At 44.4% G+C, this 26331-nt stretch overlaps 1 protein-coding gene across 1 annotated transcript; it reads left to right on the top strand.

The window, feature by feature from the left end:
* Positions 1-306: 306 nt before the first annotated feature.
* On the top strand, positions 307-26330 carry LOC138364313 (Golgi-associated RAB2B interactor protein 3-like). The gene is made up of 3 exons (XM_069323914.1): positions 307-466; positions 25245-25813; positions 26256-26330. The coding sequence occupies exons 1-3, from the start codon at positions 307-309 to the stop codon at positions 26328-26330; spliced, it is 804 nt and encodes a 267-aa protein (XP_069180015.1).
* The last annotated feature ends 1 nt before the right edge of the window (position 26331 follows it).

The raw sequence follows: 26331 nt of genomic DNA, 5'->3' as shown, positions 1-26331 counted from the left end.
GCTCCATATAGCTCCATATAGCTCCATATAGCTCCATATATAGCTCCATAGCTCCATATAGCTCCATATAGCTCCATATAGCTCCATATAGCTCCATATAGCTCCATATAGCTCCATATAGCTCCATATATAGCTCCATATAGCTCCATATAGCTCCATATAGCTCCATATAGCTCCATATATAGCTCCATATAGCTCCATATAGCTCCATATAGCTCCATATATGCTCCTCTTGACTATCATCACGGGCAGACAGCAACACAAAATCACATTTAACGTAAAAATAAATGAGACAATAATATAAAAATGAAGCCTCAACTTATAGCGAATGACTTGACAAGGACTAACTCTGTGCTGCCGCACCAAGTGGACGAAACCAGGAATTACTTCAACAATTTGCTCAAGAAGCACCATCAACTTCATAACAAACTTAAGTCACCACTGTTGCAAACATTGAGCAAGGCACGCTAGTCATTACCAAAATAATGCCCGAGAAAATATATATTTAAGACAATGAATCCACACGGCACCTCGGGTGCATTTCCGATGGTTCCTTTCGTATACAAGGGGCGACGCCGAGGAAAACAAGCCTCGCGTCTCTACCAAAAAGACGCCCGCTAACATCCTAGTCTCCACGTAACTAAAAATATTAAACATCGCGGCGTTCTCTCACTGTGTCCTTGGTGTATAAATGTTTATAAATGCCGCATAATATGTTGACCAGACCACACACTAGAAGTTGAAGGGACGACGACGTTTCGGTCCGTCCTGGACCATTCTCAAGTCGATTCTCAAGCCGCATAATAATAACACTGTCACAGAAAACTGTCACCATGCTCAGTAGAAATCTCAATGACTCATGAGGGAAGACTGTCACGCCAGCTAAACTACCCTTAAATTGGACAGCCTCATCATGCTGACCCTTACACATGCTGAGCCCTTCACCCACTTTGCCCGAAATTTCTTGCGTTGCATCGTTGCTCACTGTCCCTTTGTCACCACTACAATCCTGTCACTTTTCCTTTACAGTGATATCTTGTATCTTCGGCTTTTTAACCCCCCATACACTGGTCCATAAACGCTGTTGTAAACTGTCTAGGGTTTTGTCATGAATTTGGTGTTGGTGGTCTTTTAAATGTTGTCTAGGGTAAACAGCCTATTACAAAACACACACACACGCACAAAAAAAAATATATATATATATATATATATATATATATATATATATATATATATATATATATATATATATATATATATATATATATATATATATATATATATTTATTTATATTTATTATATATATATTTATTTTATATATATATTTTTTAAGAAATATATATAATTTTTTAATATATAGGGGGCTACCACCTCTGGTGCAATTATAGGGACCCACAGCCTTATAGAAGGGAACACAGAGCATTCAAGGGAAAACTTGCCATTTAACTCTGAATACGTAAGAGTGTTCGCTTCTCCTGCCACCCCCCTTTTTTATGGTGTACACTTTATTATACAAGGTTATACAGTTACATATCTGATTTTATACAAAAAAATGAACATTAAGAGGACACAAAAAAAAGTTCGCTTCCTAGAGGCTGTAGATTTCTTCGAACTCCTCCGACGTCGGGCAGGAACCGAGGATGCAGCGAGCATTCCCCCTCTGGATCGCTACACTGAGGCGCTGAAAGAGAAAACTTGCCGCTCTAGGGTCTCTTGTGGTGTCAATGAGCTTGGAACCAAGATCCTTAAGAAACCTTCTTGCACTCTCTTCCCATGGGCCTAGGGTCTCAGACCCTATTGGAACGAAGTTGTACCGATGATCTAATTGCCTGTACTTGGCTGACTTGTCTCTTTCTCTGTGTGTCGCCGCGGCTCCTGCTGTGCCGGCAGAGAGGTTGATGTATGTGGTTTCCAGGGTGGATACGCAAGTATAGTCCCATGCCAACTGTCTGCCACCCTTCCACGGACGCATTGTGATTCCGTCTGGTCGGCCGGCAAAGCTAACAGAGTCACGGTTCAGTAGGTTGCGGGGCTCTCTCTCCGCTGGACACTGAGCAGAGGCAATGCTTCTTTTAATGAAGTCATTGACTTTGTCGTGTCTAGTGTGCCAACCACCAGATTTTCCACAGTGCAGGCCATGCAATCCATATTCGTCAGCATCTGCCTCGCCGCAAATACACCTATGAACAGTGTGGATAGGGGCAGCAAGACGGAGAGCGACTGCAATACGGATCTCCTGCGGATCAAGACGTGTGCCTGTCGCAGACATAGGGACTGCCAAAAGGAAGTCCCCTGCATGGGGAGCCTGCACAGCTGTGAGGCGTGCACGATCACTGGGGGTTGATGCTGCCTCCAGCAAAGCTGTGGCTTCTTTGACAATGGGGCTGTCCCAACTGAATTGTTTCTTGGCTTTCGGCATGGCTGGTCTGAGTGCTGGGTCTGTCATGGCACCCCATTTCGTGTCGCATTCCGTGTAGTGGGGGTCCTGTATCCCCGCTACATCACTCAGGGTGTCAGGTAGAATTTCCTTAACCAGGACATCTGATGCTGAGGAGGAAGACACGAAGGCTGGGACAGCAATTTGGGTGGCAGTGCGGACACCCAAGCCACACAGCCTAACTGGAAGAGTGGCTTGTTTCCACTGGCATTCGTTGAGGGAGAGGTTAACAACTTTTTCCAGCATGGTCTTCAGTAAGAGGTCATACTCTTCAAGCTTTCGGTTGTCGTAAGATGGGGCGCACCTCAGAAAGTAGGTTAGCCTCGGAAGGAATAGGCATTTGGTGAGGAGATTAAAAGCATCGTGGGCATCGATGTCACCTATTCTGTCTTCCATCCTCCTAAGGTCTTCGATTTTCTTGTCGAGGATCTCCTCAATGGTGTTAGACCCGAGGGGGGCTCCATGGAGGGTGCTGTTCTCGGCCCTAATGACATGGGCTCCAGGCAAGGCAGACCTTATTCTAGCTACGATGTCTGGGTTGGAGGAGACTACTTCACACTTGGAAGGGTTCAGGACGAGATCCAGGCTTACTTCTTGCTCCCTTATTTTCCTGATATCTGCAAAGAGGTGGTCTATGGTGCCAGCTATAGTGCCATCATCCAAAAACCAGATGTTGCACTCGCTGGACAAGCTTTCGGTGATTTTTTTTAAGACTAAGCAGAAAAGAAGGGGAGCAAGAGGATCACCTTGCTGAACACCTTCACATGATCTGATTTCATGTTCACCAAAGAGCAGTTTTGACTCGCCACTGTAGCACGATAGTATGAACGGGTAGAGGGTCCGGAAATGGCGATGTACGGCACAAAGTACTGCATCTCTTCTGACCATGTTGAAGGCATTCTTAAAGTCCAGTTTGAGCAGAGCCTTTTCATCAGAAATGTTGGTGATGTATGCTCGTGCTGCATGGGCAGCCGCTTCACAGCCTTGAGGGATTCCAAATCCTAGCTGGATTGGTTTCAGCAATTCAGCCGCTTGCTGGCTGACTACCCTCGTAGCAGCCTTGGCAATCAGGCGTCGGAGAGTGTTGCCAACAGCGATTGGCCTGATTCCTTCGTCCTTCTTTTTGAGAGCACAGAGGGAGGCAACCCAAAAAAACCTGATGACCTCAGGTATATCACCAGCCAGGCACGTGTTGACGAACCTTGTGAGTTCCATAAGAAGATCTTGTGCAGCATCACCAACCGCAGGATTTAACATTTGCTTGATGTGTTGAGGTTTTAACCCTGTAAAGCCGCCTGCTGACCCAGGTGGAAAAGAAAGGGCTACTTTGTAGACCTCAGATTCACCAACGGTTAATGGGTTTGAAATGGTGTCGGCTGATGGCGGAACGATGCTGTCGCCTTGAGGGGCTCTGGGTGGGTGCTTGCTTTGCAGGGCCCGTGCTGTGGCTGAGTTTCGAGGAGCAATTTTCTCGTCACTGGTGAGGACTCTAATAGCACTTGCGGTATTTCCCTCTTCAATTTTCTAGGTAATTTGTGCTCTGATTTTGTACGTTTCTGGTTTGTTGTTGTTACCATTTCTGCGGTGGGTGTGTTTTACGCGGAGAGGCAGGCGAACTAGGTTATCCCCCCTTGGGAATTCATTTATCGCCCTCAGGACCGAGGAAGCAAGTGATTTGTCCCTCCTTGGAGGGACGCTGAGGCATACATTGCCAAACAGAAGGACATTATGCCGCGCTTGAATGTTTTCCGGGCATCATTGACCCTTTTCAGAAGATTACAGAGTTTGGCTGCTGCATTTCCAAACAGAAGGACATTATGCCATGCCACTAATTAAGGACAGAAGAAGAAGGACATTATGCTTATGATGATGGTATTAAATGATGAAGCTCTTAGACCGGCCCACATCCCATACCCAAGGCTTTCCAATTTATTTGACCCAATAAATTTCTTACGTTATTGAAATTAGCTTTTCGAAAATCAGGTACTTTAACAGAATTTTCTCCTACAGATCTGTTCCATTCTATGCTAAATCTGATTTCTTTATGATCACTGTTCCCTAGCTCACTCCCTATTTCGATGTCCTTAATTTGTGTTTCCCTGTTAGTTAACACTATATCTAAAAATAAACCCCTAAGGGCTCACCATAGCCCGTGCTGCTTTGAACTTTGTTCCAGGTATCGAATCTTTAACAACAACAACATATCTAAAATATTATCTTCCTGCGTTGGTTCCTTAATGTGTTGCGTAAGAAAGCAATCGTCAATTAATTCTAGAAAATCTTCTGCTTCATTATTCCCTGTTTTGTTCAACCAGTTTATTCCGCTAAAATTAAAGTCACCCATGACATAAATACTGTTAGATCTAGATGCTCTAGATATTTCATCCCATAGATGCTTTGCTTCCATTCTGTCTAAATTTGGTGGCCTATATATAACTCCTATTATAATATTATTTGCTTTTTTGTTTAATTATATCCAAATAGTTTCTGTGTGTGGCTCAGACTTGATTCCCTCTTTGAGACTACATTTCAAATTGTCCCTAACGTATATGGCTACTCCCCCTCCTCGTCTAATATATCTATCTGTGTGAAATAGTTTAAATCCATTTATTTGATATTCAGCTAATAGTTCTCTATTTTCTACATTCATCCACGTTTCGGTAAGCACGATAATATCTATTTTTTCTGTGCAGACAAGAGCATTTAATTCGTTTATTTATTTCTTAGACTTCTACTGTTAGTGTAATATACCCTAAGTGAATTGTTATTTTGAGGCCCTTTTCTTTCCCTGATCATTTTGCCAATTCCTTTCTCCCACGAACACATACTTTTATTACCTCCTTCCTCCAAATCAATTCCCATACCACTATCTACTAACAGTTTAAACCCAAACAAACACCTCTAACCACTGGTTCCAACGAGTTCGCAACAACAACAACCCCAGCCCTCGATAGATGCACCCCATCCCGAGCATACATTTCATTTCTTCCATAGAAGTGTTCCCAGTTGTCTATAAAAGATATTGCATTAGATTTGCAATATCTTTCCAGCCTGCAATTGACACCAAGTGCCCTCGATATCCATTCATTTCCCACTCCCTTTCGTGGAAGAATGCCACATATGATCGGGATTCCTTTCATGCTCCTAACTAATTCTATTGCTGTCTTGAATCTCTGTATTAGTTCCTCACAACTGAATTCGTACAACTGGTTAGAAATACTAAAAAAGAGATAAGGAAAGCAAAAAGAAACTATGAAGTTCGCATAGCAGAGCAAGCAAAAACAAATCCTAAAGGTTTTTTCCAATTATACCGGACAAAGATTAGGGAAAGAATAGGTCCATTAAAAACTGAGACAGGTCAAATAACAGATAGTGATGAAGAGATGAGTAGTATTTTTAATAAATATTTAATATCTGTATTTACTAAAGAGGAACTTAACAATATGCCTTCAGCCGAACAAGTATATGTGGGTGGGGACGAGGACAGGTTGACTAGTTTAGCAGTTACCAGGGAGGATGTTCTTAAACAAATAGTTAAACTCAAACCAAACAAATCCCCAGGGCCGGATGAAGTGTTTGCCAGGGTGCTTAAAGAATGCAAAGAGGAGCTTTGTGACCCACTGTCTACCATATTTAATAAATCAATAGAGTCAGGCAGAGTGCCAGAGTTATGGAAAGTTGCTAATGTGATACCAGTTTTTAAGAAAGGTGACAGATCACTTGCGTCAAACTATCGACCAGTTAGCCTAACGTCTATTGTGGGAAAGTTACTCGAATCTATAATTGCAAATAAAATTCGTCTTCATCTTGAAAAACATAAATTAATAACTGAGTTGCAACATGGTTTTATGAATGGCCGTTCATGTTTAACAAATTTGTTATCTTTTTACTCCAGCATAGTTTAGGCAATTGATAGTGGTAAGGATTGTGATGTTGTGTATCTTCACTTTAGCAAAGCTTTTGATACAGTGCCACATGAAAAACTGATAAAAAAGATAGAGGCTCATGGTATTGGGGTGCTATATTAAGCTGGATTAGGGCATGGCTATACCAAAGGAAACAGAGAGTTAGTATAAATGGAGTCAAGTCAGAGTGGGAAAATGTTGTAAGTGGAGTACCTCAAGGCTCTGTCCTGGGACCTCTGTTGTTTATAATATATATAAATGATTTAGATTCAGGTTTGAGTAGCAACTTTTGCAAATTTGCCGATGATACAAAAATCGGTAGGGAAATTAATATGGAAGAAGACTCACTATCCAAGTTGATCTAAATAGGGTTTTGAAATGGTCAAACGATTGGCAGATGCAGTTTAATGCTGATAAATGTAAAGTTCTGAGGTTAGGTAATGAAGATAGAGTTACAAGATACGAGCTAGATGGTGTTGAGATTGCGAAGTCGGATTGCGAAAGGGATCTGGGAGTTATGATTAGTAAGAATTTAAAACAAAAGGATCAATGCATGAATGTTCGCAATAAGGCAAGTAGAACACTGGGATTTATTAATCGAAGCATTAGTAATAAGACACCAGTGAGGAAGGGACAGAGGTGGTTCACTGACTCACGCCTTAAGCCCCTGCATGACAGAGTTCTATTCCTAGCTGAGCAGTATAAAACACATAAAACAGCTGACACCCTCAACATATTTCTTAAAGCCAGCCGAGAGTTCAGAGAGCTAAAGGAACAGGTGTATAACCGGCACTGGGAACAGTTTCTGCAAGGCATCAACCATGCAACATCCTCATCCCAAATGTGGAATAAAATTAAAAAGATTTCTCGTGCTAGCAGTCGTCAACTTGATCACCATTCACCTGTAGACTATGCCGACATGCTGCTTCAGCAGTATGCAAGCACTGCTAGTATAAGCAGCCTGCCCCTAGATGTGCAAAACTATCTGGCTAGTACCAAAATAAATCGTAACTTCAATATTGAAATTGTCTGTAGTGAAATAGGGCAAGATGATAACTATGGCATAACCCCCTTTGAAATTAAAAATGCACTCAAGAAAGGTAAGGCTACCTCTCCTGGAGAGGATGGCATCACATACAACACCATGAGAGTACTTGCTGAGCTGCCAAATAGCCCTTTGCTAGAATTGTTTAATCAAAGTCTAAGGCAGGGTGTTTTACCTGACCGCTGGACACAGGGACTCATAATACCCATACCCAAGCCTAATTCACAAAAATTTAGACCCATTTCTATGACGTCGTGCATGTGTAAAGTTCTTGAGAGAATTATTCTCGACAGACTAATGTTTCAAATCAAGCCCCACCTTGCCCCTAACCTGTATGGTTTCCTTCCTGGAAGAAGCACACAAACTTGCTTTGCTGAGTATTTTATCAGAGGGGGACCAAACTCTCAGGCGGCATTTATTGATCTCCAAACTGCTTTTGATACAGTAAACAGAGAAATAATCCTAGAACAGCTAGCCTCTTTTGGAGTTAAGGGAAGACTGTTGACATGGCTCAGGGGTTATCTGAGTAACAGAACCGCCTCAGTCCTTTTCAAGGGGGTCAAAAGTAAACTCTGTGCACCCTTTGAGTTGGGTACACCCCAGGGTGGAGTGCTAAGTCCTACACTGTTCAATGTTCTGATGCATAAATTAACAATTGATATTCCCACACTACCTGACGAAGCCGTCATTTGTTATGCCGATGATATATGCATTGTTGCAAATTCCCAAACTAGACTGCAAGCTCTACTTGATTCATTCGCTGCTAAAAGCATTGAATGTGGTCTTGTTATCTCTATAACTAAATCCAGAGTTCTCCATCCCCAAGAGAATACTCATGTCCCTATAACTTTCAAGGTCAACAACCAGAACATTGAAACGTGTGGGCAGCACAAATACCTTGGAGTTGGTATTAACAGTGACATTGTAAATGATCTACACCGTAGGTTAAAAGAAAGACTAAAACCATTGAGAACACTTACTGGTAAGAATATTGGTATCAATATTAAATATGCTAGACTATTCTATATGATGTTCCTTAGATCTCTCGTTGATTATAATGCTCTGCACTTAATTAATTTCTCCTCCTCTGTGTTGGACAAACTTGAAGTAGTACAGAATGAGGCCATGAGGATAATTCTTGGTGCCCCAAGATGCACAAGAATAATCAACATGAGGGAAGAACTGAAGCTTCCAACCATACTAGAGAGAATAATGCAAGTTAACACTACCTTTTGTCTTAAAGTCATGAGAGACCCTACATCTCCTGCATTGCTCAGAGACAAATTATTTAGTGCTGTTAACACCCTTTTGACTGGTGCCGACATACCAACTCACTCCTTTTATGATAATTGGCTGAGAAACAATGCTTACAATCTCATTAAACTTAACATTCCTTTTAAGTGCAATCTACCTGTCTCTGATATTCCTCTTTATCTGTACCCCACCATTCAAGTATCATACACACCTGTCACCAAGAAAGATAATGAGAATCTTGCTCTTCCCCAAGCTGTCACTCTTGAAACAATTGCCTCCTCCATCGAGAGTTTAAGATCTCACGAGCACTGTGTCTACACCGACGGCTCAGTCCAATCCTCTATTGGACGGACTGCAGCGGCATGTAGGTTTTATAGAAATAATATTTGCACAAAGACTGTCAGTGTCAGGTTAAACAACTGGCTGACCTCCACACAAGCAGAACTAGCACCATTACACCTAGCTACCAGCACATTAAAAAACATTGGAGGAGGAATAATATTCTGTGATTCAAAGTCTGCTCTTCAAGCAATCGAAAACTTCTCTTGGAAGATCAACAGCAAGAACCTCATACTCCCAATTATAAATGATCTAATTGATGCACAGAGTAAAGGGTCTCAAATCTCCATTGTATGGATACCTTCACACATAAATATAACCCATCATAATGAGACAGACATTGCAGCCAAATTAGCGTGTAACAAGTTTGAAGATGAATTAGATCTAGGTATCCCCATCTCTGCTGTCAAAACTGTATTGATCCAAACATTCAGATCTGATAGGAAAGAACTTACTGACTCCCAACGACCTGAAAGTACTAGTATAAAAAGCTATGATTTGTTCAGATCTGAAACCTACATCTATGGACAGCACAAAACGTCCACTAGACTGTGCGACACAGTGGTTGCCAGGATCAGGTTGGGTTACCGTTACCTGTGGCAGGTGGCTACCGTTACCTGTGGCAGGTGGCTGCAGGTGACGAATCTCCCAATCCTGAGCACTTCAGTTGCAAACTCTGTGAGCAGGAACTACGGCACGATCTCCCGCACTACATCATTGAATGCCCAGTTATTAGACCTTTCAGACCAGTTGGCATGAGGTACCTGGAACTTTGCAATTACTTTATTCACTCTCGTACTCCTGAAGATATCCTCACAGTATACCCAAAATTTGCCAGTGCAGGCTATTAAACACATGGCTCTGTATGACTAACCATCCTGCGAGATGGGGACTTGTATTACCACTGCTGCCTTATTCAATCTTGTGTTGTTATCCTCAAAATGCATCCGGAGTCTGCCAGTGCAGACTGCTTATCACATGCCTCTGTATGACTAACCATCCTGTGTGATGGGGATTTTTTAGCATCACCTAGTTAGCTTTTTTTTTTTTGACACATTGTACTCCACTTCATATAGTCAAGGGTAGCTGCACTAATACAGATGTACCTCATTTCTTAATAAAAAAAAAATAAGACACCTGGTGTGGTTCTTCAGCTATATCTTGCTCTGGTTAGGCCCCATTTAGATTATGCAGTTCAGTTTTGGTCGCCGTACTATAGAATGGATATAAATTCACTTGAACGTGTCCAGCGTAGGATGACTAAGTTAATTCCCCAAATTAGAAATTTTTCATATTGTAACACGGGTTTGGGTTCCTCTCTCTTTACTTCCTTCTTTCTACTCCCTCTACCCGTATTCTTACTTTTATTTCTAAACCAAGGGACTCCAAAACTTTTACCAAAGCCAACTCCACGCCACGTGGTCCTAAGACGATTGACCGACTTAGGATTCTACACCCAGTATGACGTGACCTAAGCTCTGAACAAAACCCTAGAGTCACCTCTGCTGCCACCACCAGACCAGTAATACAAGAGCAATGATCGAGGTCTGGATCGATCACGCTAATTAATCAACCTAGGGGCTTGATCCCCACTATAAACGATGACCTTGAGTGTGGAATAAATTACACGGTAATGATAATTCCGATTCGATGTTAGAATCGGCGCCCAATGCAACTCTGCCTCGTGTGGACCACGTGACCAGGACAAGTATACACATAAAACACATGGAAACAATAAAATGCAAATTAATAACAAATTTAATTTATTAAAAGAAAACTAAAACAAAATCTAAATATGTTCACTCCCTATCACTTTAACACTCCCTACTTGACCTGAGTGGCAAATGAGACTATTTCTATACTTAACAATAGCAACTATACCTTGGGCGACCACAGCTCTAGGTGTTGGGGCTGTTCTTGGGGAGAGGTAAGATGTTGACCTCTTATCCCAGCTGCTTCCGTGACCACACTGATTTCTTCCTTGTCTGGTCTCCCCCAGACAGAACATTGTATCCTTCCGCCTAGTCAAAGTTCTACCCAGTTACTAGCAAGGTTTAAGTTATAACAATTAACCTCTGTTGTACTTAATTGATCCAGACTGGTTGAATTATTTTACTTTAATTAGATTACACAAGCATCTAACGGCAAAGCTGTTCCCGATCACAAAAATGGTTATTAAAACTTTGAGAAATATTAGACATGTCAACCCTGCTGACCTATGACCGCCGGTCACTCCGCTTTAAAAGTTAGATCTGATTCGTGACGTCACTGATGGTGACTTAAACTCAATAATTAGAATACTCTTGATATTGTATCCAGTACTATTATACAATACAATTTTAATGCAAAATGAATAAAGGCTAATTTTCTCTAAATTACTGAATACTATAGGATGATTCATTTTACGCAGCTATGAACAAAGCGTTGGTTATTTCCACCGCGAATTCCCCTGGGGGTCAGGTCACCATGCGGCTCAGCTTCCCATTCTCTTTTGTCGATAAACCACTCTGGATAATTCTTACAACAGCCTAGTTTGTTACAACCCCCCCGCACAAGCACTTAGTAAACCTTGTTAATTTGTTAAAATTCACGAGGTTTAGTATCCAAACCCACAATTCAACTCATGCCACAAACAAAAGCTAACCTAACTAATAAAATTTGACAAATAATAGTCCAACATCATAATGAACATGTTCATATTTCATAAATTTCTCAGCTGTCAACTGACAGCAATCCTCTAATATCAGGAAACATACATCCTATCCTTACTGACATAGCTAAATAACATGTCCCTACTCTACCATCAAAAACTAGCTATTAAACTCTCTTGGCTCTTCACTAGCCAAGTCCATGTGTCCTCTAGAGCCGGCCACACCGTGCTCAAACAAACATTAAAGTTATATCATCAGACTGAACTTTCAGTCATCCGGGAGCGTACTACGGAACTATCAGGTACACATCCGTGTACTAACCACTCCCCATCAATGTCAAACTTGACATGTTAAGGAACACACCTAACGTTTATTACATGTATCTAAAAAATAAAAAAAAATTCCTATACTATATCACAGGTTTCAGCTGACTGTACAGCCAAGTGTTCTCACTCACTAGAAGTGTCAATGTTTATATTGGTCCGCCTCTCCTGTGTTCAAACATTCTGAAAAAAATAGCACAACATAATTTTCCATAACCGTTTGTTCTGGGCTGAGACAATTACACAGGGGCTTCGATTTTGATTACTGACCAATTTATAGAGTAAAATTCATATATTATACCAGAATTATTATTTATCTGTTTTTCAACATTTAAAAAGTATTGATTCTAAATCTGTTTTTCAACATTTAAACAAAAGTGTCCAGATGTTCTTTACACAGATGTTCAGAGCCAACTTTGTTGTTTGTATCAATTGTTCATATTGAGTAATCGAAAAAAAAAAATCGATGCTGCTGGATGCTGAATGTAGTCGCTGACGATGACGGTGTCGATCTTGCTTCTTCTCATGTGTAGACATCAATACCTGGTCCTCTTGTACTCCCATCCGGTACTCCTGAATGACGACAGAGTGTAGTAGAGCGGAGTGCCAAGTGACAGCTGTAGAATACTGTTACTTCGGCCATTAATCTTGCTCTCGACAGTCCACACGCCTTCGTATCAATCACAGTTCACACGGTAGTCTTGATGTTAAACTTGTCGCAGATGACCACAGCAGAGCAGGACTGGATGTACCAACGGTGTCTCTTAGCAGGAGTGGTGTCAGAAGGTCGTAGACGCGGGTTGCTTGTTTGCAGAACAGGTGAATCTCGTCTTCCATCATTGCTCACGTCATCTCAGGCGTTTCTTGATGTCACCAGGTTACTAGGCCGTAAACACCAACTGTGCATACCCTCGTACCGCCGACTTTAGGCCAAAGGAGACAATTTTGCGACCTTCTATTGGCGAGTCCCGGTACTCTGTAGGGAAACCGTGCCTTCCACCTGTGACCGCCTTACTTCCGCTTTCTTGTTACTTCAGATGACGTAATCATTAATCTTCCGGCGAAATTCTTGAGTACTGCTACGTGCTTTCCATTTCTTGACCTCTCCTCCAACACTGCTGGAATGGCTGCAGTCTTGATGACGCAGCAGGTGGGTAGTGGTGATCTCGAGACAGCTACCCCGGCGTTGTATGGCACCTCCGGTGACTGCTATAATGTGGACAGCTCGCTGGCCCTGACAACCTCGTTAGTGACGTGAGGCGTCGGCCGGGTGACTCTTGGACAGTCACTCATCCCCAAAGTAACTGATGTATGGGTTACTGGGTCTGGTGGGGGGAGGGCTTTGTGTAACGTGCCTCCCCCCTCGGTCTTTACAGACAAGGGTTCACGTGTGGCTGGAACAACTGGGTCGGTGTACCAATCAGACCTGGGAACAGACAGACACAACACAGCGGAAGCATAGATATACTCTGGGTTTGGTGGAGGTGGAACCCCAGAGCACGGTAAAAGTTGCTACCTGAGTTAAGTATAGACATAGTACATCTCATTGCCTTTACAGGAAAATCTAATGAATACTAAATTATACTAACCAAGGAAGTTACTTTACTGTATAGCGCGAGATCTCGTCACCATAGGGTGGCGAGACTGCACCTGACTACTGATGAGCGATGACAGAGGGTCATCCTCATCTTCTGACTCGTCGGTGAAGCCATGAGTCAGCACTGCTGAGTCAGGAACTAGACCCGCTGAAGGCAGTTCTAATTCCTCTCTAGCATGATATTGTTTCAATTTATTTACATGAATTGTCCTTTCCACCTGGTCCTCGAACACTCCTTTTATAACAAGATTAACCGGCCCCGCCCTTTTAATTACTCTATAGGGTCCTCGCCACCTCGGAGCTAGCTTCCTGCTCTGATTGGCGGGCGCAGCCTCATTCACTCTCAATACGAGGCTTCCTTCCGTCAACTCAAGAGGGCGCACTTTCTTGTCATAAAAATGAGCATACCGAGTCCGTGCCTTCTTGGACGCTTCCGCTGCAATATTCCATGCATTTCTCATTTTTCCAAGGACCTCTGAAGGATAGTCCTCCCCGTATGCAACATTATGTCTGTTAAGCAGACCTGAGGGGAAATTGCATGAATTACCAGTAAACAAATGAAGTGGTTGGGTGTTAATTGATTGGTGGATGGCAGTATTCAAGGCGAACTGAACATAGGGTAGGTGTTCATCCCAGGTGTTTGCATCATGTTCAGCAAGGATTGCAAGCATATCCTTGACTGAACGATTAGTCCGTTCCGTCATTCCGTTTGCTTGTGGGTGGTAGGCTGTTGTAAAAGCCGAAGTTGTCTCTAAAATCTTACAAACTTCTCTAAATATATTCCCATTGAATTCTTGACCCCGGTCAGAGACTAAAACTTTAGGAGGTCCGAATACAGTAACGAACCTACGCAAGAACGCATCTGCAACCGTACGAGAATCCTTCTGAGGTAATGCAACTAGTGTAGTGTATCTAGACAGATGGTCAACTAGCACCAACACGTATCTGTTACCCGCATGACTGTGGTGTAAGTCAATCAAATCGGCCCCCACACGATCTAACGGTTCACGAATTTCAGGAAATTCCTGAAGTGGGGCTTGTACCTTAAGGGTACCTTTCCTCCTCTGGCAACGAGGGCACGACTTCACGAAATTGATTACCTCAGAAAGTAATCCTGGAAAATAAAATAGAGACTTTGCTTTTAAGTGCGTTTTAAAGATCCCCGGATGCCCTGCAATTTTTGAAGCATGTGCGAGCTTTAACGCTGATGACCGCAACGCGTCCGGAATAACTAGCTGAAATACTGCCCTATCATTCTGGCTATTAACATAATACAGGACGCCCTGTTTCATTTCAAAATCATGTATAGGTAAATTCTTTTTCTTTTTGGGGTATTTTCCTCCCTCTAAATACTCAATAATCTCTTTCCATCTAGGCTCGCTCATCTGGTATTCTCTCATTTTATCTGATGGAATGGTTTCAATGTTTTCATTAATTTGAACTGCCGCTATATTTCTACTTAGCGTATCTGGCACAACATGTGCTGGACCAGGCTTGTACAAGATCTGGAATGAGTGGGCCGAAAGTTCGTGAGACCAGCGTGACATTCGTGGGCATTTCGTTCGCTTTTTAAATATGTGTGTTAACGCTCGATGGTCTGTGTAGATTACAAAATGCCGCTGAAATAGGTAAGGCTCGAAATACCTAACTGATTCTACTACTGCCAGTGCCTCCCGATCCGTAGCTGAATAACGAACTTCAGGTCCTTTGACCTTCCTACTGAAATAGGCTACTGGATGGGGTAAATTATCTGCGTCTCGCTGAATTAAGCACCCGCCAATAGCAATACCGCTGGCGTCAGTGTGCACTTCCCACTCCTTCTCAAAATCAGGAATAGCCAATACCGGTGTCGTGATTAGTTGGTCTTTCAGTTTGCGATAGGCCTCGTCATGTTCTGATTTCCACCCAAACTTCGCATTTTTCTTTGTCAGATCAGTCAGGGGTGCTGAAATGCCAGCGAAACCTTCAATGTGACGACGAAAATATCCGGCCGCCCCCAAAAACCTTCGCACGTCCTTTGCTGTCCTTGGAGTAGGCATGTCAGCAATGGCGCGGCAAGAATCTGGGTCAGGTCGGATACCGTCTGGGCACACCTGGAACCCCAGAAATTTGAATTTCTGAGCCGCCAAGGTGCACTTCTGAACATTCAGCCTGAAACCTGCCTGATCTAACAATTTCAAAGTCTCAGTCAAGTCCTGTAGGTGTTCCTCAAACGTCCTGGAATATATCACAACATCATCCAGGTACGCTAAAGAATGCCTACCCAGTACCGGACTAAGGATAAAGTTGATGGCCCTCTGAAACGACGAAGGCGCTGTCTTCAAACCAAACGGCATCCTACGGAATTGATAAGTGTGCCTACCATCCGAGAATGCTGTTTTTTCCCTATCTTGTTCTGCCACCGGAATCGCCCAATACGCCGATTTTGCGTCAAGAGTTGAGAAATACTTAGCAGCGCCAAATTGATCTATTATCTCCTGTATTCGGGGCAACGGATACACATCACCCTTAGTTAGTTCGTTCACCTTCCGGTAGTCAACACAGAAACGATAACTACCGTCCGGTTTCCGAACTAGCACAACAGGAGAGAGCCACGGTGACGTACTAGGCTCTATCACGCCCTGTCTCAACATTTTCTGGCACTCCTCCCTGATAATGTTCTTTGCCTGTTCCGGCAACCTCCACTGTCTTGTGTACACAGGCAAATGGTCACCAGTTGGAATGGTGTGCTCGATCTTATCAAGGAGACCAATCTGGTCATCCTCTGTCGCAAACAATTTCGGGAATTTTCGTAAAACTCCTCTCAGTGCCTTCCTATCCGCCTGTGTAACATGTTGCAAATCAAGTCCTGATATTAATTTTTCTACTTCCTCTACATTCTGTGCAACATTTCTCGTTTCGTATTGTACTTTGGATGGTGTTTTAGTTTTCAACATATTCAGTGCACTACATTGTGCAGTGACGGCTGGCGTCTCAGCTGACTCATGGTGAAAGATTTCTGTGTCCTCCACCATGGTTCCCTGAGATACCCTATCACCTGCCTTGAAGCGAAAAGTCTTATGTGAAAGATTGACAACTGGAATGAGTGCCCCTTTATCGAGCACTACAACTAAGTGATGAGGAATTAATAAACTATCACATCTCCCAGCCACCTGAAGGGTGGTACCTGGTTGTATGTGACGTCCCACGGCTACTTTAATAAATTTAACAGAATGTGGTGGGCAACTCTGTTTGGTCAATGCATGCAAGGCGCATGACCTCTTAACTGTGTCTGGAAGAGACTTAAAAATCAATTTTGGAAAGTGCGCATTATATTTCAGCTTCCGTTTAATTGAAGCTACAACTGGGGGATGGTCGATCATCTCCACTGGGTAGGAAGTCTGTCCCAACTGCAACCTGCAGTTCCTAGCCCCTTTTTGAGCAGACAAGGAATAATCAAATCGCGACAGAAAATCAGTTCCCATTAAGATGTGACCAGGAAAATCAAGGTTCTCTACGATCGTACATGTGTGAGGCTGCAATTCCCCATCAATCTCAAAATTAACTGTACCTTGACCTACGATCTCAATCTTTTCCCCATTGACTGCTGTTAATGTCTTTGCGCAACGTTGAAGACGTGCATACTTAAAATTGCTGAAGGCTGACTTTTTAATTACTGTTGCCTGGCTTCCTGTATCAACAAAAGCTGTCAATCTCACACCTTCCACTTTCACCTCAAAAGTAGGCCTACCATCACTAGGAGACTGCTTTCATGCTTTCGCAGGAGTGACTTCGCAATCCCTCTGTATATGCCCGCGCTTCCAGCAGGAGTAACACCTCCGCGGATCTCTGTTGGTACCCCGCGCAGGGTGGCTCGAACTTGCAGCTGAGGGCTGCTTCCCGCCTGATGAACCCGCGCCACAGTTCCTCGGCTTGGCTCCCTCGCCTTTACTTAACACCTCTACGTATGGCGACAACTGAGTGCCCGGCGTCTCCGTGCTCATCTGCCTGTCTAAGGCTGTGGCGGCCTGGGGTTGGGGTTGAGGTATGGTGTGGGTGGCCTCGGGTTGGGGTGTGGATGGAGGTTGGGGTTGAGGTATGGTGTGGGTGGCCTCGGGTTGGGGTGTGGATGGAGGTTGGGGTTGAGGTATGGTGTGGGTGGCCTCGGGTTGGGGTGTGGATTGAGGTTGGGGTTGAGGTATGGTGTGGGTGACCTCAGGCTGGGGTGTGGATTGAGGTTGGGGTGGGTATGGGGTGGCCTGGGGCTGGAATGGGTATGGGTATGGGTATGGGTATGGGGTGGCCTGGGGTTGGAATGGGTATGGGGTGGCCTGGGGTTGGAATGGGTATGGGGTGGCCTGGGGTTGGAATGGGTATGGGGTGGCCTGGGGTTGGAATGGGTATGGGTATGGGGTGGCCTGGGGTTGGAATGGGTATGGAGTGGCCTGGGGTTGGGGGAAGGGTTGGTATGGGAACTGAGGATGGGGTAGGTATGGGAGGTGGGGTTGGGGTTGTTGTAGTGACGGATGAGGTGTACCTAGGTGTTGTGGGTGCTGTGGTATTGGTGTTATGTTGGGTAGTTCCTGCTGTTGGTGTGGTTGTTCATGTTCCCGTTGAACGGGTTGCTGTTCTCTACCGAGCGAAGTGGGACGTCCTGCCATACTAACTGAGGCCCCCTGTCTACCCTGCTGGCATGGCGTCGATGTTATTTGTGGGGGAACCCAAGACGGCTCTCCCCACTCATGGGACGACTCCTCGCAAGACTCCCCACTCATGTCAATAATAGTATCTCTCCAGGGATGGAAAGATACCCTCGACTGCCCAGTCCCATGCAGAACCCGTGAACTCGTCGCTTCAGTCCCACTGGCCCCACCTGTGGTGCCAGTTGAGCTACCTGAGCGATCCCCAGTGGTGTCGGAAGATGTTCTATCCTCTACACTCCCATTCCCACTGGTCCCTACTGACTGGTCATTATCTGGGTTAAACATTTTCTGTGATTCCTGGTGTGCCACGTCTCTTCTAAACTACCCTTTAGTACACCCTCGACCCGGACTCACTACAACCGTGATCTTACACAAATAAAAAAAAATCACAACTCTATTCTAAGAAAAAACTACTAAATTCCCAAAATAGGAAATACACCGATTTATCGAGAGAATCGCTGAAGTGAATCCAATGAATGAGTGTCTGCCCCGCACTCGTGTCTGACTGTGAAATATCCCGCAGTTCTATTGCTGAAACCTAAGTCCTTTACGTTAAAAAAAAAATTAAAGAATCTAATTTATATAAAACAATTTAAATGATAACGCAACTAACGCGCAGCACTCGTGATGGATTAATAAAGAATATTTACTGTACTTGAATACTAAACGCGCTTGAAGTGAGCAGCGTGGCCCCTGATGACTGATGGAGCGGGACCAGCTGCGCTGAAAAAAAAACTAAGTCCCGGGCTTTTTCGCTTAAACGCTGAAAAATCAAAATTTTTGTTCTGAAGGAAAAATAACTAGTTTTACGTTAATAAACCGCTCTAGCGATTAATATAGACACCCAGGACCTATAAATGCTTACTAAAAATTGAATTTTTATCAAAAAAACTACGTTTTTACTCAATTGTTGGACTCTGCCAATTTTTCTGACTTCGAGGGAAAAAAATTTCTATCACCCCAACTATCACAAAACTCGTTTAATTCACAAAAATTTGGGTTTCTCGTTCCCAGATATAAATACGTTATTATTTACTACTGACGTTGTATACAGAACAATACTGACACTTCGGGCGGTTTCAACACTCACTAATTCGATTTTTCGTTAAAATCCGAGATTTTCACCTCAAATGGACTCTGACAAAATTACAACACGATTTTCTCGAAAAATAACTAAATTCGGCAAAAATGTAATTATCACTGTTTAATGCTTACGGACAGAATTACGTCCCTTGCGCGCACTAGAGAGTAATACTGACCCTAGGATATACACGAAACCTGAAAATTAGAATTTCCGCCAAAAAGTCAGATTCTAGCCCAAGCTGGACTTAGAAAATTTTCCACCTACGTTTCTACTGAAAACAGAATTCTAAGTCTACAAACACAATTTTACCGTCTTACTGGTAACAACTAGAAAATATCACGCGCATCGACTGGGGAATCCTAATGATACCCAGAACATACACGTGACCCACGAATACAAATTAATTACAGTTAACGAGTTTCCGACATCGACTTAGCCGAAAACTTATCCCAAAATACTTAGAAATATACCACGGACTCTATTAAGCATTTACACGCAACTTACTATCCCTTAAACTCCTTCACTTATCTATCGTGACCCACATATAGCCCTAAGTCCAGAGGATTAACTACACTCTAGCAACAACGCCTCTGACTTAGACTAATACAACAGGGAATAGCAAAACTTAACGTACGCACTTAGCCTAATATGCAAGAAAACGCTAAACACTTGGGAAAAATTTTAACCGGGGATTGAATTTAGGGGAAAAAAAATTAATCTCTAGGACAACGAAAATAACGGAAATTACTTTATAAATTTAAGTATACTTAATTCAAAAATGCACTCGACTTAATCTTATAATTGTTCCTACCGGCTCGCCGTACCACACCTAGCCTAGAGGCCACACCATCTAGGTTCCAACAGAGCGACACGCAGCTTTCAGCAACAATTATGACTAGGGACGACTCAACCTCCACTAAGTGTGCGATCACTTAGTTGTTGAATCGCTGCTAGGTAGGTTACTAGTCCGTCCCTCGGAGGCCGCAACGCCCTTCACGGATTACGTTTTTCCTAGCGTTTTGGGTCGTCTAATAACGCCCTCGGACTATCTATTGGCGTCCCTCAGATATATCCGCCCCCGACAGCCCTCAAGGAACTGCTGTTGAGAGTATGGTGGCTCCCAACACCTCTGAATTAATTGCAATGGGTCGAGTATGGTACCCAGTCCAATCAACTCGGAGCGGTCTCCTTTTCAATAAATCTATTTTAACAGTCTAATCTTACTAACTAACCTTAATCCTATCAGCCCGCATGACCCAAGATTCGCCAATCCCCACTCAAACGCACTTGTGGGGCGCACTGCTAATCCTGGCCCGCGGCTGTCTCCTTAGCATCCGCGCACGTGTTCGAACGGCTAGACGCGTGAGCCTTTCAACAATTTCAAACAAAATTGTTGAAACCACCGCTGTGCACCATTGTAACACGGGTTCGGGTTCCTCTCTCTTTACTTCCTTCTTTCTACTCCCTCTACCCGTATTCTTACTTTTATTTCTAAACCAAGGGACTCCAAAACTTTTACCAAAGCCAACTCCACGCCACGTGGTCCTAAGACGATTGACCGACTTAGGATTCTACACCCAGTATGACGTGACCTAAGCTCTGAACAAAACCCTAGAGTCACCTCTGCTGCCACCACCAGACCAGTAATACAAGAGCAATGATCGAGGTCTGGATCGATCACGCTAATTAATCAACCTAGGGGCTTGATCCCCACTATAAACGATGACCTTGAGTGTGGAATAAATTACACGGTAATGATAATTCCGATTCGATGTTAGAATCGGCGCCCAATGCAACTCTGCCTCGTGTGGACCACGTGACCAGGACAAGTATACACATAAAACACATGGAAACAATAAAATGCAAATTAATAACAAATTTAATTTATTAAAAGAAAACTAAAACAAAATCTAAATATGTTCACTCCCTATCACTTTAACACTCCCTACTTGACCTGAGTGGCAAATGAGACTATTTCTATACTTAACAATAGCAACTATACCTTGGGCGACCACAGCTCTAGGTGTTGGGGCTGTTCTTGGGGAGAGGTAAGATGTTGACCTCTTATCCCAGCTGCTTCCGTGACCACACTGATTTCTTCCTTGTCTGGTCTCCCCCAGACAGAACATTGTATCCTTCCGCCTAGTCAAAGTTCTACCCAGTTACTAGCAAGGTTTAAGTTATAACAATTAACCTCTGTTGTACTTAATTGATCCAGACTGGTTGAATTATTTTACTTTAATTAGATTACACAAGCATCTAACGGCAAAGCTGTTCCCGATCACAAAAATGGTTATTAAAACTTTGAGAAATATTAGACATGTCAACCCTGCTGACCTATGACCGCCGGTCACTCCGCTTTAAAAGTTAGATCTGATTCGTGACGTCACTGATGGTGACTTAAACTCAATAATTAGAATACTCTTGATATTGTATCCAGTACTATTATACAATACAATTTTAATGCAAAATGAATAAAGGCTAATTTTCTCTAAATTACTGAATACTATAGGATGATTCATTTTACGCAGCTATGAACAAAGCGTTGGTTATTTCCACCGCGAATTCCCCTGGGGGTCAGGTCACCATGCGGCTCAGCTTCCCATTCTCTTTTGTCGATAAACCACTCTGGATAATTCTTACAACAGCCTAGTTTGTTACAATATGAAGAAAGATTAACAAAGCTTAAATTGCATTCACTGGAAAGGTGAAGAGTTAGGGGTGATATGATAGAGGTTTACAAGTGGATGAATGGACAGAACAAAGGGGATATTAATAGGGTATTAAAAGTATCAACACAAGACAGAAAACGAAACAATGGGTATAAATTGGATAAGTTTAGATTTAGGAAAGACTTGGGAAAGTACTGGTTCGGTAACAGGGTTGTTGATTTGTGGAACCAATTACCACGTAACGTGGTGAAGGTGGTGTCCCTCGATTGTTTCAAGCGTGGGTTGGACATGTTTATGAGTGGGATTAGGTGGTTATAAATAGGAGCTGCCTCGTATGGACCAATAGGCCTTCTGCAGTTACCTTTGTTCTTATGTTCTTCTTATGTTCTTAAGACACCACAAGACAAGACACTCACAAGACACCACAAGACAAGTCACTCACAAGACACCACAAGACACCACAAGACAAGACACTCACAAGACAAGACACCACAAGACACCCACAAGACAAGACACCCACAAGACAAGACACCCTCAAGACAAGACACCCACAAGACAAGACACTCACAAGACAAGACACCACAAGACACCCACAAGACAAGACACTCACAAGACAAGACACCACAAGACACGACACCACAACAGAAGACACTCACAAGACAAGACACCACAAGACACCCACAGGACAAGACACCCACAAGACAAGACACCCACAAGACAAGACACTCACAAGACAAGACACTCACAAGACACCACAAGACACCCACAAGACAACACATGACAAGACACCACAAGACACCCACAAGACAAAACACCACAAGACACCACAAGACAAGACACCCACAAGACAAGACACCACAAGACAAGACACCACAAGACAAGACACCCACAAGACAAGACACCACAAGACACCACAAGACAAGACACCACAAGACAAGACACCACAAGACAAGACACCACAAGACAAGACACCACAAGACAAGACACCCACAAGACAAGACACCCACAAGACAAGACACTCACAACACACCACAAGACACCCACAAGACAACACAAGACAAGACACCACAAGACACCCACAAGACAACACAAGACAAGACAACACAAGACAAGACACCCACAAGACAAGACACCACAAGACAAGACACCACAAGACAAGACACCCACAAGACAAGACACCACAAGACACCACAAGACAAGACACCACAAGACAAGACACCACAAGACAAGACACCACAAGACAAGACACCCACAAGACAAGACACCACAAGACACCACAAGACAAGACACCCACAAGACAAGACACCCACAAGACACCACAAGACACCCACAAGACAACACAAGACAAGACAACACAAGACAAGACACCACAAGACACCCACAAGACAAAACACCACAAGACACCACAAGACAAGACACCCACAAGACAAGACACCACAAGACACCATAAGACAAGACACCACAAGACAAGACACCACAAGACACCACAAGACAAGACACCCACAAGACAAGACACCACAAGACAAGACACCACAAGACAAGACACCACAAGACACCACAAAACAAGACACCACAAGACAAGACACCACAAGACACCACAAGACAAGACACCACAAGACAAAACACCACAAGACACCACAAGACAAGACACCCACAAGACAAGACACCACAAGACACCACAAGACAAGACACCACAAGACAAGACACCACAAGACAAGACACCACAAGACAAGACACCCACAAGACAAGACACCACAAGACACCACAAGACAAGACACCACAAGACAAGACACCCACAAGACAAGACACCACAAGTCAAGACACCACAAGACAAGACACCACAAGACAAGACACTCACAAGACACCACAAGACAAGACACTCACAAGACACCACAAGACACCACAAGACAAGACACCACAAGACAAGACACCACAAGACAAGACACTCACAAGACACCACAAGACACCACAAGACAAGACACCCACAAGACACCACAAGACACCACAAGACAAGACACCACAAGACAAGACACCACAAGACACCACAAGACAAGACACCACAAGACAAGACACCACAAGACACCACACCACAAGACACCACAAGACAAGACACCACAAGACAAGACACCACAAGACAAGACACCACAAGACACCACAAGACAAGACACCACAAGACAAGACACCACAAGACAAGACACACTCAAGACACCACAAGACAAGACACCCACAAGACACTACAAGACAAGACACCCACAAGACACCACAAGACAAGACACCCACAAGACACCACAAGACAAGACACCACAAGACAAGACACCACAAGACAAGACACCACAAGACAAGACACCACAAGACAAGACACCCACAAGACAAGACACCACAAGACAAGACACCCACAAGACAAGACACCACAAGACAAGACACTCACAAGACACCACAAGACACCACAAGACAAGACACCACAAGACAAGACACCACAAGACAAGACACCACAAGACACCACAAGACAAGACACCCACAAGACACCAAAAGACAAGACACCCTAAATAGTGCCCAACCACTTATGAACGGTCGGGTATTGAACGGCGACCTGCATGAAGCGAGACCGTCGCTCTACCGTCCAGTCCAAGTGGTTGGTCTCATGCAGAATGAGAGAAGGAGGAAGGAGGCAGTGGTGGAGTCTGCAGCCTCCACCACTACTCTTCCTCCTCTCTCACTCCATACGAGGTCAAGGGAGGTCAAGGGTGGGACTTACCTGATCAAAGTGGGTGGAGGTGGAGGTCGGGTGTTGGACAACCAGTTGATATAGACGTGAACATGGTGTTCACTTCGGCAAGTTGCCGACGAGTTTGGTAATTTTGTCCACGGCGTTCATGACATTATCGCGAGGTCCGGTCACTTGCACGTCCTCGTTCGGCTAGTCTTCTCCGGGGACGGTTATTTTTACTTGCCAGGAGTCTTGTAATTACTTGAGACGCTTTTGCTGCCTGCCCACTAGAACATACCTATTGCTGAAAGGCACGGGTACCGCCATGGTCACAACGTCTTGGTTGGAGGTGATTGGGGTAGTCTCTGGGGAACTGGTACTTCTTGTAAGTCCTACAATCACATTGATCTTCTCCAGGGCTACTCTGATATTGGCGGGAGTGCCTGTGACCTCTACATAGTCGCCTGTCTCGCCCTTCTCCGGCACGCGTATCTTCACCCCACAACGACTTTAGAGCATTTTTAATGTTCTGTTCTGCCGCCCACAGATTATGCGTCTCTCGCACGAGATTGGTGCTCGCACAGTGGTAACTTCTTCCGTGGTGTCGACGGAGCTCACTTGACATTACGATCCGGTGGAGCCGCCATCACTGGTGGAGCCGCCGCCATCACTGGCGGAGCCGCCGCCATCACTGGTGGAGCCGCCGCCATCACTGGTGGAGCCGCCGCCATCACAGGTGGAGCCGCCGCCATCACTGGTGGAGCCGCCGCCATCACTGGTGGAGCCGCCGCCATCACTGGTGGAGCCGCCGCCATCACTGGTGGAGCCGCCGCCATCATTGGTGGAGCCGCCGCCATCATTGGTGGAGCCGCCGCCATCATTGGTGGAGCCGCCGCCATCATTGGTGGAGCCGCCGCCATCATTGGTGGAGCCGCCGCCATCATTGGTGGAGCCTCCGCCATCACTGGTGGAGCCGCCGCCATCACTGGTGGAGCCGCCGCCATCACTGGTGGAGCCGCCGTCATCACTGGTGGTCAAAGAGTCGGCCAGTCGGGTTCTTTTTGCGTGTTCGGTGTTGTCCTGGACAACTACGGTTGTATCAGTGGGACTGTGCTGGTAAGCTACGGTGTATTGTGATTAATTGCCGACGAGTTGGGTAATTTTGTCCACGGCGTTGATGACGTTGTCACGATGACCGGTCACCAACACGTCCTCGTCCGGCTAGTCTTCTCCGGGGACTGTTATTTTTACTTGCCAGGAGTCTTGTAATTACTTGAGACGCTTTTGCTGCCTGCCCACTAGTACAGGCCTATTGCTGAAAGGCACGGGTACGGCCATTGTCACAACGTCTTGGTTGGAGGTGATTGGGGTAGTCTCTGGGGAACTGGTACTTCTTGTAAGTCCTACAATTACGTTGATCTTCTCCAGGGCTACTCTGATATTGGCGGGAGTGCCTGTGACCTCTACATAGTCGCCTGCCTCGCCCTTGTCCGGCACGCGTATCTTCACCCCACAAAGTCTTTAGAGCATTTTTAATGTTCTGTTCTGCCGCCCACAGATTATGCGTCTCTCGCACGAGATTGGTGCTCGCACAGTGGTAACTTCTTCCGTGGTGTCGACGGAGCTCACTTGAC

The sequence above is a fragment of the Procambarus clarkii genome, chromosome 13 (genome assembly GCF_040958095.1).
Source record: "Procambarus clarkii isolate CNS0578487 chromosome 13, FALCON_Pclarkii_2.0, whole genome shotgun sequence".
Classification (NCBI taxonomy): domain Eukaryota; kingdom Metazoa; phylum Arthropoda; class Malacostraca; order Decapoda; family Cambaridae; genus Procambarus; species Procambarus clarkii.
This window is presented reverse-complemented; position numbering and strand designations above follow the sequence as displayed.

What these genes read in the sequence shown, in the direction of transcription:
- LOC138364313 (XM_069323914.1), top strand. Translation starts at nt 307, where the DNA reads ATGAAGCCTCAACTTATAGCGAATGACTTGACAAGGACTAACTCTGTG. An exon ending in GCAAACATTGAGCAAGGCAC is followed by an intron (nt 467 to 25,244) that starts GCTAGTCATTAC and finishes TGCCGCCCACAG; the next exon opens with ATTATGCGTCTCTCGCACGA. An exon ending in GTATCAGTGGGACTGTGCTG is followed by an intron (nt 25,814 to 26,255) that starts GTAAGCTACGGT and finishes TGCCGCCCACAG; the next exon opens with ATTATGCGTCTCTCGCACGA.